This window comes from Onthophagus taurus, unplaced genomic scaffold (assembly GCF_036711975.1).
Source record: "Onthophagus taurus isolate NC unplaced genomic scaffold, IU_Otau_3.0 ScKx7SY_14, whole genome shotgun sequence".
NCBI lineage: Eukaryota > Metazoa > Arthropoda > Insecta > Coleoptera > Scarabaeidae > Onthophagus > Onthophagus taurus.
This window is the reverse complement of record NW_027248939.1, coordinates 648,460-665,392: the sequence shown is the minus strand read 5'-3', so window position 1 is coordinate 665,392 and position 16,933 is coordinate 648,460. Positions and strand designations below refer to the sequence as shown.

The 16,933-nt window shown below is 34.0% G+C and overlaps 1 protein-coding gene across 1 annotated transcript; it reads right to left on the bottom strand.

The window, feature by feature from the left end:
- Positions 1-2,287: 2,287 nt before the first annotated feature.
- Positions 2,288-2,929, bottom strand: LOC111419034 (uncharacterized). Its single transcript, XM_023051774.1, has one exon. It carries the CDS (start codon positions 2,927-2,929, stop codon positions 2,288-2,290), a length of 642 nt encoding a protein of 213 aa, XP_022907542.1.
- Positions 2,930-16,933: the final 14,004 nt, after the last annotated feature.

Here is a 16,933-nt window from a genome sequence, read left to right as displayed (position 1 = left end):
TATACATAACTCAAGAATAAGCTGATGGTTCTTGAGCGTCCGGTAGGATACATAACTTAACAATGGGACGGGTTAGTATTGAATACGCTGTTTTAATAGTGGCTACTCTTGCTAAACCGTCAGGTCCTGTGTGTAGTTTTTCTACACGAGCAAGAGGCCATTTTGCTGGTGGATACCTCTCGTCGCGAACAAGCACTAATTGACCTATCCGAGGTAGATTTTTGGCTTCATACCACTTAGTTGGATTTTGAATTGCCTTTAAATAATATTGACTCCAACTCTTCCAAAATTGTTCGGTCATTTTTCTGAGGTGCTGCCAACATGACAAGCGAGACGTCGTAAGCTCTAATAGTGATGGTTCAGGGATGACTGATAAAGCACCTCCAACGAGAAAATGAGCGGGAGTTAGCACGTCGAAATTGTTTGGATCATCAGAGAGTGAATACAGCGGTCGTGAATTGAGCACAGCTTCGATTTGTACTAACAATGTCATAAATTCCTCGCAAGTAAGGGTTGTACTACCAACTATTTTCTTCAAATGATTCTTCCTCTAAAATGGGGTGCTGACGGAGGATTGAATTTCCATTCTGTCCCATCGCCAGCAAGAAGTTGAGCGAGTGCCCTCCATTCCTTGTTTGCAGCAGAAAATAAATTACGAAGCTCCCGATCTGCTCCCACCAGGTTAGTACCACAGTCACTGTAAATACATTTGCATAATCCTCTTCTACCAGTGAACCGTTTATAGGCTGCGATAAAACCACTGGTAGAGTAATCGGTAGCAACTTCCAAATGAATGGCAGATGTGCTTAAACAAACAAAAAGAATTAAGTACCCCTTGTAGAATCTCCCCCCTCTTCCGCGGATCGTACGAAGTTGAAAAGGACCAGCATAATCCACTCCAGAATGAAGAAATGGTCGTGAAGGTGTAACTCGGGGTGGTGGAAGCTGACCCATTAATTGTTGACTTGTAATAACTCGTTGTTTTTCGCACTGCATGCATCGATGTATGAATGATCGTATCGAAACTCTACCTCCAATAATCCAGAATCTCAACTGCAATCTCACTGCGTGCCCCCATGCAATGTAATTTGATGATAACGTTCAATAATTAAAGATGCTAATCTGGTATTCTTTGGAATGAGAAGCACCCTCTAGCTTCTCATCCCAATCAAGATTGGAAAAGCGTAGACGTCCAGTCAAACGTAGTAACCCATCACCATCCAAAAATGGGATCAGATTTCTTCTCAAAAGTGAAGTAGCTGAGAATCACGTACCCAAAACAACAGAGCTTCATTTAATTCAACAGGTGACAAAACATCTGGAACACACAAACTTTTATGAAATTGAAAGATTCGTCTACACCAAGCCAAGATACGGATCAATTTAGTTAAGAATGAATATTTGTATTTTAAATCCCAACCATCCTCTTCCTTGGAAACGATGTTGGAATTGAGAGATCTCATCTCCCGATTGACTCCTTCTTCCAGAAGTGGATCAACAGAAGGCCACATGGATGATAGAGAACTAAGCCAAACCGGTCCTGACCATCATAACGAATCGCTTTGCATCCTGGACAAAGATGCACCTCGAGAAACCAAATCAGCAGGATTTTCAGCACTTGGTACATAATGCCAGTGAGCACCAGAAAGTTCTTGTATTTCAATCACGCGGTTTTGAACGAATTCTTTCCACTTTGAAGGTTGATTTCGAATCCAAGCTAAGACCACAGTGGAATCGGTCCATAAATGAACAGTATGTTTTGAAAAGTCTAAGACACTCCGAATCCGATTTATTAACCGAGTAAGTAACACTGCGGCGCTCAGCTCGAGTCGCGGTATTGTCATACGCTTGAGTGGTGACAATAGTGGTGACTTTTGATTTAGATATTAACAAAGATACACGGATCTTTTTACTAGTTAACACCCGCACATACACTACCGCACCGTACGCACTTGATGAAACGTCCGCGAACCCGTGCAATTCAATGAGGTTAGTTGCACGTGAAAGTCCGAGCCACCGAGGTATTTTTATAGTATTGACTTGATCAAAATTCGCGACGAATAAAGTCCACCGATTTTCGAGATCGCTGGGTAAAGCATCATCCCAGTCGATTTGACGTGTCCAAAGGTCCTGCATTATGATTTTCTTGAATTTCGTCAAGATTGTCTGCGCCAGACAAAATGTCAACAACATATGTATTTTTACGAATAACAGTAGAACCTAATGGCTGCGTTTCACTGTGTTCTTCAGTTAGCTTGTTTAGACACCGTATTGCCAAGTAAGGACCTCATGCTAAACCGTACGTTACCGTTGATAATTGGTATATTTGAATTGGATTTGATGGATCTTCTCTCCAAAGTATTCTTTGACAACTACAATCATCAGGATGTACCCTTATCTGGCGGTACATCTTCTCTAGATCGCAAGAAAATACCATTGCATAACATCTCCAACGAAGAATAATATCCAACAGTTCTGTTTGAAGCTTTGGACCAGTGTAAAGGCAATCATTCAATGAGATGTTATTGGAAGTTTTTTGTGATCCATTAAAAACAACTCTTAATTTAGTCGTTGTACTGCTTTCACGAATCACTCCATGATGGGGAAGATAATAAGTAGAGTAAATGGACGGTAATGGAATGAGAATCATGTGATCGAGTTTGAGATATTCAGACATGAATTTTATATATTCGGTTTTGAAATTGAGATTTTTTGCGAAGCGCATTTCTAAGTGATTAAACATATTTAGAGCTGGTTGATATGAGCTTCCTAATTCTTTAGGAGATTTCTTAAAAGGAAGACGAACCATGAATTGACCATTTAACAGACGGATATGAGATTCATTGAAATGATCTTCACATGCTCGATCTTCAGCAGAAATACATGGAGAATTAATTGTATCGGTTTCTTGTTTCCAAAAACTTTTCATCAATTCGAGAAATTCATGATCAATAGAATACTGGAAACCATACGGAAAATTACTGACATTGGGTTGATTTGAAAGTGTTCCTGATATAATCCAACCAAAGGTTGTTTGCTGAGCTACTAATGAACCATCGTCGTTTTTCAAAATACCGCTTTCAAGGAATTTTGAATAAATACTGACTCCCAATATAATTTCAATTCAAGTTGGTGAATTGAATTCAGGATCGGCCAAAGTGATTGAGTTGAAGTTAAATCCGAGATTGACAAAACTTTTTTGAGGTACATATGAAGTAAGTTTAGGCAAGATCAATGCTTCTTCTTCGAACTTAATTTGATCATTCATTCTAGAGACTAAATTCATTATAACTGACCCGTGAGATATGCTCGTACGTTGTGATCCGACTCCAGAAATAGGTACTGTTACAGATTTTCGAGGTAAATTTAATCTTTGAACTAACTTTTCTGATATAAATAAAACTTCGGATCCTTGATCTATCAATGCTTTGACAATTATAATTTCGCCTCGACTGGAAATAATCCCGACTAAAGCAGTGGCCAACAATACCGGAGTGTTGATATGATGTGTGTTTATGAGATGACTGGATGTTGAAGGTGACTTTTGAATGATTTCATTGGAATTTTGTATGAGTTATGTGCTTGAGTTAGAATGTTGAGATTGAGCGATATTTGAATTTAATGGCTTAGCATCGTGCAAGGTAGTGTGATGATTTTTGTGACATAATTTACATCTCTTAGTAATACGACAATTTTTTCGTAAATGAGGGCCGAGACAATTAAAACAAAGATGTTTTGATATTACTAGTTCGGATCTTTGATTAGGAGTTTTAGAAAGATATTGTGGGCACATGGCAAGATAGTGATTTAATTAACAAAGATTGCATATTAAATTAGATGGTGAGGTGTTATGTGATTTAATAATCATCGCCTTTTGTGTTGAATATGTTTGAGATGGTTTCCGGTTGTATGATAATTTTTCAATAGCTTCCAAAGATCTTAAGCGACTATGCAGATAATCTTCAAATTTTTTGTACGTAGGGGGATCAGTAAGACTTCCAATCGTCTTTTCCCACTCTTTAATAGTCTCTGGATCTAATTTTCTAACAAGAAGGTAGACTAAGATAAGATCCCAATGTTGGATAGGACATTTTAAAGATTCGAGAGCTCCCAGAGCCTCCTTCACTTCTCCCAAAAGGCGTTTCAGCTCGTAAGAAGATTCATTTTTTATGTCTTTCGCTGAAAATATAACTGACAACTGCGAGTCGACAAGCAATCGTCGATTCTCGTATCGCTCGACCAACATTTTCCATGCGCGATCTCGGTTATCACTCTTAATTAATAGATTTTTTAAAAGTTGAGCTGGCTCACCAATCAAACACATTTTTAAGTACTGGAGTTTTTCAACATCCGAATGATCGTTATTATCATTAACCATCGAAGAGAAAAGGTCGCGAAATTGCGTCCAATTTGTATAATTGCCATCAAATGTAGGAAGATTAATCTGCGGAAGATGGCGTATTCGTGATGGCGTTACTTCCTGAATTACGTCTTTCGCGGATGAGGTCGGTGCATCGCTAGATTCCAATAAATCAATCATAAAAGTTTTAGTGTCAAGATATGTATCTTCGCATAAAGAAAATGTATCTTCCTTAAAGTAAATTGTTTCAGCAAAATCTATTTTATACGGTGACAATTGACGATGATTGTCATTGAACTCGTTCCAATTAACTTCGAGTCTTTCTAAACGTGTCTTAATCGCTCCGCGCGTTCGTTTCGTAATAGCAAGTTTTTTGAAATTGTCAATTGTTCACGAAATTAACCCTTGCAAATCATTTTATCTTTCGAAAACAGTATTAAAATCCGGTTTACCTGATTTCGACATCTTGAAACGTTACAAAATCCCGTCAAAATGCAATAAGAAAATAGACTCAACGTGTCCGTCGAATACGAAAATCACAGAAATGTTCACTTTTATTGTCAAATTCTCGATTAAAACTATTAAACAACGCGGAAAATCCGGCTCGAAGGACCAAAAATAGTGTTTTGTACCGAAATAAACTTACTTGAGAATGAAGAACTTTTCGAACTGAATGATAAACACTTACTTGAATTAAACTGAACTTTATTTTACTATTTGGAGTTAATTAATAACACTTAAGAAATAATGCTACAGAAGAAGATTACGAATGAACTTTTAACACGACTTGGTTTTACAATACAAAATGTTCATCTTTTTCTTTTTTAACAAACCCGAAAATTCTTGACCTTGTACACAAAAAGGAAACTCGTCTAGAGAAGGAACACAATACAAAAAAAACTGAATATGAATTACAAAATATAAAGACAGAATAAACAAATCGGTTCTTTTAATAAAGATAGACTTAAAATAAGTGTTCAATTAACACAATTAATAAGTGTTCACAAAATAGGTTTATTATTGTAAAAACTGAACAATCGAATAAATAATTGCATTTATGCTATCTTAAGATGTACTAAGTCGTTATATTTAAGTAGGCATACTGAAATTATAAAACAAAATCATATGCAGGTGTCATTTTTAATGCAAAACACTTAAACTACTAACACGAAAACATAAACTAAAAAATAAATCCATATTTTAATACCAAAGAAAAATCAGCCTCTAATTGCGTTTGTGCTAAATTGAACGGCTCCTTACACATCAGAAGATTTAAATCTATAATATTAGATAAAATTATTAATCCAAACCATCATTTGTTGATATTTAAAACGATTACTACAGTCCTATTGATTGTACCGCACATGGATAGAGTGACTTATATTTTATGTTGACATAACCAAAAAGGACGAAGTAAGTTAGACACATGTTTTATAATAATATTTAAGTTTGTTACACTTTGTTTCATTTAATTTATATTCAGTTTATTAATCTTAATGTTAATTTCAAAAATTCTACTCACATTAGTAATATTTACAATTGTAACAGCACAAAATGATTTCTGTACCTTTATGTTTTAATTTTGTAGAGCCTCCGAAGATGGCGTAGATCGCCGAAACGCGTCAGGCAGTTTCAAATTATTTATCAATAAAAGCATAAAAACATACATGACTTTTTCATATTTATACATATTGATAACAAGAATCCACAAAATGAATATAATATTTAAGTCTTGTTTAATAGGAAATTACAGTTTGAATGCATTTAGTTGAGAACAAACTGAACAACACGCCTTGTTTTCACATCAACACGTGTTCAAGGAAGAAAGGCTGTGAACTTGTTAGGGCTTTTCTGGATTTAGAGTAACTTTCAACACTGTTAAGAGTTAAATTTTAACTCTAGCATGTTTAACGTAAATCTACAACAGGAAACTTTAATCATAATAATTATTTAATTATAATAATAACTTAAACTTTAACTTATTAAATTAGTTAATAATTCAATAAGTCCGCCGTATATATTTCAAGTAGTGTAAGACTAAGCGGGCACCCCTGTCTCAACGCCTTTGTCGTCCAGAATACCTCACTTAACTCTTCCTCCACTTTAACCTTGGCCATCGTCTCCCTGTATATCTCCTTCACCCTTCCTATCAGTTGTTCTGTGATACCTCTTCTCCTCGTTTTCTCCCACAACTTCTCTCTATCCATGTTATCGAAAGCAGCCTTGAAGTCAATAAATAGTCCCAACAGCTTTCCTCCCTTCTTGTTCAACTCCCTATCTACTAGGTGTTTCAGAATGTATACAGGGTGTATCTGAATGACTGCAACAAACTTCAAGGGGTGAATCTTTAGTGAATTTTAAGGGTACGTTGATATGTGAACCATGTGCGATTTCGGCTCCCCTAAGGAGCTACAGCCCGCCAAAAATGGCGGAAAATTTTGGTTTAATTTGTTTTTCTCAAAAACCATAAACGCTAGGAAAATGAAATTTGGGGAATATGTTTAACTCATGATACCCTTCTACCCTTCTAAACTACTAAACGTAACCACCGCCGTTCAATTTATGCCTAGATTTTTTTTATGGAGTTGATAATACATCATGAAGATCTAATACATTGGAAAAATTTCAGTTAGATAGATAAAACTCTTCTAAAACTTTTTTGTCTCTCTGATGTTCTTCTAAAATTTAATAATTTCTGACAAAAAAAATTAAGCAAACACTAACTGTTAAGCTGTAGGGTTGCTAATCGAAAGTTGGAATGATATTTATTGAAAAAATCTTAGTAGGCTTTGCAATCTCATAAATATGAAGGTTGTTGCAGTCATTCAGTTACACCCTGTATATTATCAATTGCCCCTCTTCCCTTCCTGAATCCCGCCTGCCCATCCGGCAACAATTCCCCCTTTCCATTTCCTCTTCCAACCTCCCCGGCAGTATCTTTGCATAAAGTTTGAAAGTTGTGTCCAACAGGGTGATCGCTCTATAATTGCTCACCACCCTTTTACTCCTTTTTTATACAGTGGGCATATTATCCTCATCCTCTACCTGTCTGGAAACCTCTCCCCCATCTATACGTCATTTATTACCTTCCATAGCTTTTTCTTCACTGTCTCCGTCGCCTCCAACCATGTCTTTTTCTAGATCTCATCCACTTTTAATTAAACTTTTTTTTGGTTGGTAGATATCACATAGATTTAAAAATTCATAATTATTATGTTTAATAAAAGTAAGTTTGATTAATAAATCCAGAAATCATTCCACGAAATAACCCTGCAACTACAGGAACGTAATAAAAAATACTATTTTCCCCCGATATAGCAAAAATGTCGTTTTGTTTAAAACCACAACATCGAAGACTTTCAGCTAATTTGGAAGCAATTTTTCTTACCTGCAAGTTTCGTATACAAATAAAACATTGTCTTCTTTTTCTTTGAGCTTATCAAATAATCTGGTTCCAAGAGAAACCAATGGAATAGGTGTTAATAGTTTCGGTCCATGTAAAATACGATCCGTGTTTTAACAACAATCCAAAAATTAGAGGGATTGTAACCACCTTTAGGGAACTGGAAACTTTTTTATTGAAGTACTTGTTTTATTCTCGTACAACTAGTGCATAATGAGGAGGCGCGCCATCATCCTGTAGTCAAATTCTGGGATGTAGTGACTTTGGAAAAAAATGCAACTAAACTTGGAATTAATTCTAATTGAAGGAAATTCAAATACTGTTCACCGTCTATTGTTCCAATAAAGAAATATGGTCCAATAATTCTGTTCTCCACTATTCCAGCTCACACATTGACCTTTTGAGGATACTGTGTATTTGCCTTGGCTTTCCAATGGGGATTTTCAACTGCCCAATAACGGCAGTTTTGCTTATGGACGGTGCCATTTAAACAAAATGTTACTTCATCAGAGTCGATCAAAATCGTCATCGGAAAGCTCATGCACCAAGTGTACTTTGTAGGGATGATATTTTTTCTAGTAAGAAATCTTGATATTGTGCTTCTAGATGTATTTAAATTTGCAGCAATATTGGAGATGTTGGAATGCGGATTTTCCTCTACACTTAACACGACATCCAATTGACGGTGTTCATTTAAGGCCAATGGACGTCCGGTCTTAGGTTTATCTTGTACTTACATGACCAAGTTCGCGAAAATTACTCTCAATTCGACTTATTGTCGATAGTGATATAGGAGTACGGTTTGGATGATTTTCGTTAAACAACGCATGGACTTCGTTGTAGTTTCGGACTCTATTTCAGAAACCAATCATCATAAGAATCTCGATTTATTCAGTTTCAGTAAGCGTCATTATTACATTCTTACTTATCGAACAGTCAATAATTAAAAAATAATCAATAATAGATAAACAATAACATCAAATAACAACAAAAAATAACAACGAATAGCGATGAATAGCAACAAATAACAATGAATAACAACAATTAACACAAGAAACTCCACAATACTACTCAAAATAATCTCATTAACGCACAATAAACTAAATCGAATTTTGACACTTGGAAAATTTAAATCAAAATAATTGGTTGCCATGGTTATGCACGGCTACTACTATTTTTTATATCAATTGAATGGGAAATAATGAAACTTTAAATTAATTTTTCTCGAAAATTTTCTTATGTAACCGACATTAATATTTATTGTACATAATTCAGAAAAAAATTCTCTTTCATATTCCGATATAAAAAATGGGGTGTTCCATTTAAAAAAACTTCGATGACGTCATAACTCGTTTAAAAATGGCGGAAAAAATTTAATATATACACCAAAAAATTTAAATCTTTAGACCCTTTAGCGATTTTTTCATAAATTGTTTATAATAATTTTATCGAATTTATCCGTTACTTTTGAAACACACTGTATATTATGTTAAAAAGTTAAGTGTAGTTGAAACCTCGAATTAACTTTTTATTTTAAATAAATTAACAACAAAAAAGTGTTGAGTAATTAATCGTGTTAAATTCAAATAAATTTGAATTAAAATAAAATTTGCATGGATAATTTATTAAAACATGGAGATTTTCCAACGAAAATGGAATACAATGAAATTCATTTAAAAAACATGTAACAGCATCAGGAATATTAAATTTATTCCAAAAATTATCACCGAGTGCATTGTCTTCCTGATTCGTAGATTAATTTAAATGGCTAAATGTCTCTTACAGTGCTTTGTATTCACTTCGAAATGAAGATGCTAAATACGGCTTGGCAAATCGCGACTGGAATGTGACGCTGAAGTCGTAATTGTTTTCATGTATTATTTCCGATTAAGTTGATTGAGTTGGTGGTTTTAGTGATTACATCAGTAACGTTTAATTATACACGTTTTATATAATTAATAATAAGCGTTTTATTGTCTATAATCTATAATATTCTACAATAACATCCAAGCCCTCTATCCTCCTGCTCCATGCCCTCGGGTCCTCGCCCCAATCACCTCCCTCATCCATCTTTTGTTCTCACCTCCCTATCCCAAAATCTGTCTTCAGTCCATCGCCGCCTTCCTCAGCTCACCACACCCTCTCAGCATGTGTTTCAGCGTCTCCCAATCTTCCTCACACAGCCTACACCACCTATCCACATCATCCGCCCAGTACCTGTTCCCTCTCTCCTCATTGCCACAGCGGAATCTGGCCACCAATCTGTTCCCTTCATCATCCCTCTCCATCACAGATACTTTGGCAGTTCCTCTGTCGCTATCTCCCTTTCCGGATCTGTGACATTCTTTCCTGCCTATGTATGTCCCTGTCCCTATCCGTCAGTTCCCTACACATTTCACCTTTCCCCACTCTTCTATTGTCGATCCCAGTTAGTGAATATCCCGTTTTGTGTAAATAATGACGATATTTGCTTTTATTCGTAAGTTCCTGTAAACAAAACAGCTATGGTGTATTGAAAGGAAATAAATAAATTAGCAAGGACTTTATATTTATTTCTACACCGTTATAAATTAGCAACAGCTTTCATCTCAAAGGGTTTAACCGTAATCAATACAAGTATATAGCGGTACCATTTCTACAGTTCGCAAAAAAATCTATATCAGGAATTAATAATAGATTTTATCAATTTATAATATCTCAGTTACCGCTAATTCTGCTGAACGATATCAAGAACGAAGAAGTGGACAGGTTCGAACTCACCGAGATTTGCTGCCTACAAGCATCCACGATTTAAATGTCCGAAGATGAGATTCCCTTTAAATTTAATTTGCCTGATTAAAGTTAAGCAGATAATATACTTAATATTATATCACCCTACCGTAAACTGGAAAGATTTTGTCCGGTTCGAAAAAGGAAAAACGAATTTAGAAACGGTCACCAATATATTTTTATACAGGGTGTATCTGAATGACGTGCCCAAACTTCAGGGGGTGATTCTTTAGGCAATTTTAAGGGTACTTTCTCATATAAACTATCAGCGATTTCGCCCCTTCAAAAATGGCGAAAAATTTTGGCTTATTTTATTTTTCCCGAAAACCATTAACACCAAGAAAATGAAATTTGGGAAATATGTTTAGCTTATAATAGGGCATGTTTCGAGCCTATTTGTACTTTCAATCTTCCCTTCTAAGTTACTAAACATAACCACCCCCGTTCACTTTTTGTCTAGATCTTTTTTATGACGATGATAAATACATTGTAAATACATTGAAATCTCTCCGATTTCAATAAATATCCTCAAGAAGACTAGCTCAATCTTTGTCAAAAACTTGAAACAACATTAAGTGACAAAAGTAAGAGCGACATAAATGGAATTGATCTTATGCATGAACTGCAGTTTTTGCACAGCTTTGGGAACAGTTTTACATCGCCCGTCAAAGCTCTAAATTATAATGTTGATAATTATATCTAACCTATTCATTTCCTAATATCTACATTTCATAAAAAAATTTCTCAATTCCAACAGGATTGAAAACAACAATAATCTTCCCATAAACATTACTAATAATGATATAAATAATTTGATCAACATACTTCAAAAAATTTTTTCATTTTTATGACCATTCTTACAAAATGGCTTATGGATTACCCATGGGTTCCCCCTATATGGCCTTCTTGCAGATTTTTACGTTTCCAACCTAGAATCTCAAATATTTTCTTTAAATAATCATTTTGCCACTAAATATATTAAATTCTACTGTAGATAGAATTTGATGATATCCTCATTCTCTATGATGGTTCTGATTGCTATTTAATTTAATAAACAATCTCAGCAACCTTGAATTCACAATTGAGAAAGAAGTTAATAATAGTATTAATTTTCTTGATTTAACAATATCCAAAAACATATGTAATTCTTCCCTCAAGTTCAACATTTTCCAATCTGACATGAAACAGCAGACATTAAACAATTGCAAAATATTAATTTAAAAATATTAGAAATGAAATACTTATTTTCATTAAATAAAGGCGCTCATTAGATATGTGCACGACGCACAGTGGAGCGAAACACTGTTATCAAAAACTTTTGGCTGTTAGCCAAAACCTTTTTTATCAAACATTTTCAAATCAAGGGGGAAATGATACTTATAGGTACTAAAAAGAATGACAATTTTAGTACATAGGTAAAACTAAACAGTAAAAAATTATAAATATGCAAAAAACGCTGTTAAAATCGAGAGAGTTACGCGCTGTCGGACTATCCGAAAATTTAGCAAAACTTCAAAACATTTTATTTTAGAAACCATTTCCGAAATACTTCTGATTTTTTGTATACAGGGTGTATCTGAATGACTGCAACAAACTTTAAGGGGTGATTCTTTAGTACATTTTATGGGTACTTTGATATATGAACCATGGGCGACTTTGGCTCCCCTAAGGAGCTACGCCCATCTAAAAATAGCGATAAATTTTGGTTTAATTTTTTTTCTCGAAAACCACAGGGTGATTTATTAGCTCACCATCAAACTTTAACATATGTTAGCTAATCCAATTACCAAGAAAAAATGCAGCGAATTTATTAATAGTCAACAAACAACATTCAACAAAAGCAAAGTTGTCATTGTAATATGTCAGTTTGCTGTAAGGTTTAATTATTACATACAAGAAGTAACTGAAAATGTACGCTTATAGCACTGAAAAGTATGCTGATATAATTTTCGTGTATGGTTTTTGCAATGGAAATGCTCGACAATTAGTACGAGAATATCAAGAAAGATTTCCACAGCATCATTTGTCATGTTATTCAGTTTTTAGCGATTCTTTCAGAAGACTTTAAGAAACAGGTAATCCTGCTCCAGAAAAAGTTATTCGACCGCATGTAGTTAATGTGGAGGAGGAAGAAGCTGTAATTAATGCTGTCATTGATAATCCTTCCATCAGTACTCGAAGAATAGCACACAACATACATGTAAGTCAAAATTTTGCATGGCGCGTATTGAACCGCGAAGTCCTTCATCCGTATCGTAAACAGAATGTTCAAACTCTGCAGCCAGGAGATAATCAGCAGCGGTTAGCATTTTGTGAATGATTATTGCAGAAACATGCCCAAAATAATGACTTCATTTCAAATGTTCTCTGGACAGATGAATCATGTTTTACACGAGATGGTATAAATAATTACTATAATGAACATATCTGGGCATTACAAAATCCGCATGCGATTAGACCAAGAAAATTTCAACAACGTTTCAGCATCAACGTTTGGGGTGGAATATTTAACAACAATTTACTAGTTGTTACGTTTGAACAGTGTAAATTACAGATTATTTTGAACAATACACTTTTTGGTTTACTTGAAGATATACCTCTTAATATAATTCAAAATATGCGGTATCAGCACGATGGTTCCAGCAGGAAGAGTAGTTGTCGAGTGATTAAACCAATATTTTCCAAACAAGTGGATTGGTAATAATGGTCGATTTGCTTCGCCACCTAAATCCCCCGACCTTAATCCATTGGATTTCTACTTATGGGGTCGTATGAAGCAAATTGTGTATCAAGTGGAAATTAACATACGAGAACAGAATACAATAATAGAATATTAAACAGAATACAAATGGCTGCTACTGAAATAAGAAATCAACCAGACATTTTAATTCGGCTGAAGAACTCTTTCATTCCTCATTGTGAGGCATGTATTCTAGCAGAAGGAGGCTATTTTGAACAATATTTGTAATATTTATGTGTTTAAAAAAATGTTACAGTTTATTATGATATAAAAATTAAAACTTTAAAGTGTTATAATTTCGTAAATAATTGAAATAGGACATATGTTCATTAACATTTTTTTTGGTGATTGGATTAGCTATCATATGTCAAAGTTTGATGGTGAACTAATAAATCATCCTGTATAAACACCAGGAAAACGAAATATTGGGAATAAGTTTAACTCATAATAGGGCACGTTTCTAGCTTATTTGTACGTTCAATATTCCCTTCTAAGTTACTAAACCTAACCACCCCAGTTCAATTTATGCCTAGATTTTTTTTAAGAAGATGATAAATATTGGAAAATTTTAGTTAAATAGGTAAAACTGTTCTAAAACTTTTTTGTCTCTCTGATGTTCTTTGAATTTTTAAGGTTTTTGTACTATTAACATAAAATTTGGTAGTTTTATGTTTTCGAGCATGAGAAATACGAATTTGAAACTTGTTTTGTTATTGCTCGTAGAGGGCGATAGATACATGCTGCTCGTTTGATAAATCAAATCATAAGTTTTTTGGCCCGACAGCTACGACCAATAAGAGCTGCAGTTTTCGAATTATTTACTTTTAAATGTTTAAATGTATTTTTTCTTCTAAAATATTTATTTTTTAACATAAGCAAAGTTGGGTTATTTTTCCGCTTATGTTTCGACAATTGCCTGTTCATTGTCAACATTGATCTAATTTCCGTGTGCAATAATCATTTTTACCAACAATAATGTTATTACCAATTTGAAAGTGCCACGACATAATAAGTTTTTTAATAGTGCGAAATCCAGATTTAAGTCCACTGGATTTTTGAAAATGGTCACAATATTCTGTTGTTATTAATTAATTGTTATTGTTATCGATTATTATCGTTACTAATTGCTATAGTTACTGTGTGTTATTGATTTTAAATCTTAACCTTAAAATTACTTTGAAACAATTAGTAGATAACTTGGAAACCAGTAGACTTAGACAATGTACGCAAGAGTACCTTTTTTGTGCAGAATTGAAAACTCCTTCAGATTTCTGGTTCTAATTCACCATACCTCAACTGACAAAATAGTCATGACATGATATCTCAAACGTACAGGGTGGGCAAATTTGGGTGTTATTATAGGCTATCTCAGAAGCTATAAGAGATACGAAAAAAGTAGGTGCCATGTCCCGGTCTCTTTTTTCGAGACTAACCCAATCCCGCAAACATCAAACCTCTATCCTCTTTTGTTTTTAAGTTATAGCCACAAAGTCAAATTTTCGTGATTTCAAAAAATGCTCATATTTCGTTTACTTTTGAAATTAGAGAAATGGGGTTGATACGTTCTTAAGACACTTTTTTAAGTAGAATATACTGCCGTTGAAAAATTTTAAAAATATTTGATGATTTTTGAGATACAATACAAAGTCGTATTTTTTTAAATACAAACTATAGTAGATTATGGTGTTACTGAAAAGAGCATATTTTTAGCTTTCCAATGATGTATTGCACGCATGGTGTATTTGGGTAAAATAAGCGTTATTTTTTAATTCTAATAAAATTTAATTCTAAAATATTAAAGATTAAAATTCAAAATTTTAATTATAGTAGGCGACGAAAACGTTAAATGCCACTTAGTTACTATAGTAACGTGAGTTTACTGATCATTTCATTCATGAATTTTTCGAAACGAGTTTCCCGCTTAAAAATTCCTCATTATCTTTAAATACATGAAGCGAAAAATTAAAAAATGATTCTTTGAAAATGATAGATAAGGCTCCATATCCCATCTAAACATCGTTTCAATGGAAAGTCCACTGCCCAGTTTATGATTAGGGATCATCTTCCTCTATCTCACCTAATTTCAAAAGAAAATGTTGCTAATATGAAAAAACTTCTAAATCTCATGGTTGGGGCAAACTGGGAAGATACTACCGAAGATTTCATTCATTGATACCCAACTGTTCTAACCTTACAACTAGTAAGTTTAGTAGAAGAAGATGACATAGTCTGTGACTGTTTAGTTCCAGAAGTTGTTATTCATATTTAATTATTCATTAATTAATACGTTTCTTGTATTTTTAATAAGCAAACTTTATCGACAAATCATTTTTTATTAGTGAACAAAGTCAGGGATAAGACACTAAGAAATTTAAATCTACTATTCAAAGTTTTTATTCGTTGGTACAAAACCAACTTTATCCTGCATAATGCTCTTTTCATTAACATCATAATCAAGTATAGTTTGTATTTAAAAAAATATAACTTTGTGTTGTATCTCAAAAATCGTGAAATATTTTTAAAATTTTTCAACGGCAGTATATTCTACGTAGAAAAGTGTCTTAAGAACGTATCAACCCCATTTCTCTAATTTCAAAAATAAACGAATTATGAACATTTTTTGAAATCATGAGAATTTTACTTTTTGGCTATAACTTAAAAACATAAGAAGATAGAGGTTTGGTATTTGCGGAATTGGATTAGTCTTGAAAAAAGCGACTGGGACATGGCACCCACTTTTTTCCTATCTCTTATAGTTTCTGTGATAGCCTATAATAACACCCAAATTTGCCGACCCTGTACAATGTGTATCTAGCGCCCTCTACGAGTGATCACAAAACAACTATCAAATTCGTATTTCTCGTGCTCGAAAACATCTAACTACCAAATTTTATGTTAATAGTACAAAAACCTTCAAAATTATCAAGAAATTTCAAAATAAAAAAGTAACTTTCAAAACCCTGTGTATTAAAAACCACCGACATTTGTATAAAACATGTTAGGTTAAATCATCATGTTTTGGTGTCTATAGTCGAGCCGTCGAATTTGTGCAGTGATAAATCACCGTGACAGGTACTTACAAAAAAAGGGGTAGTCGGTTCCTTCGTTATGTAACCGCCTACTCCCGCCAGGGTCTATAAGGCGCAGCTACACTATACGAGAATAAACCTTCCTTTATAGTCTCCGATTTTTCTGGTGGTTTTTATGACTTAATTACAGTCATATAACGAACAAAGACGGGGTTGTAAACAGGTAGTTGACGAACCCCAAACTTCGGCGTGAGTTGTTCAGGTCCGCATTAACGGAAATTACAAAAGCATAATATTTAAAAACATAAATACCATTCCTTTGTGTGAAAATACAACAATTTATTTAAAATTTGTATTTTTCGAATGTAAACAATAATTAGTACTCTAAATTCTATTTAAGTGTTATTTCTTTTTTAAGGCTTACATAATTCTTTTCAATGTATTTCAAATTTATATTTTTAAAAGTGCGTCCCTGTACCTAGTTCGCTAGGAGGGCCTATCATAAATCACGATCAGGTACTTTTTCGGGGTGATAATTACTGCCGCTACTGTTTCTGAGAAAAAAAAAAATAAAAACATAAAAACCACCAGAAAAATCGGAGACTATACAGTCAGATAAGATGTTATGAATA

Excerpts from the sequence above, each read along its gene's own strand:
- LOC111419034 (XM_023051774.1), bottom strand. The coding sequence starts at position 2,929 with ATGAAAAGTTTTTGGAAACAAGAAACCGATACAATTAATTCTCCATGT.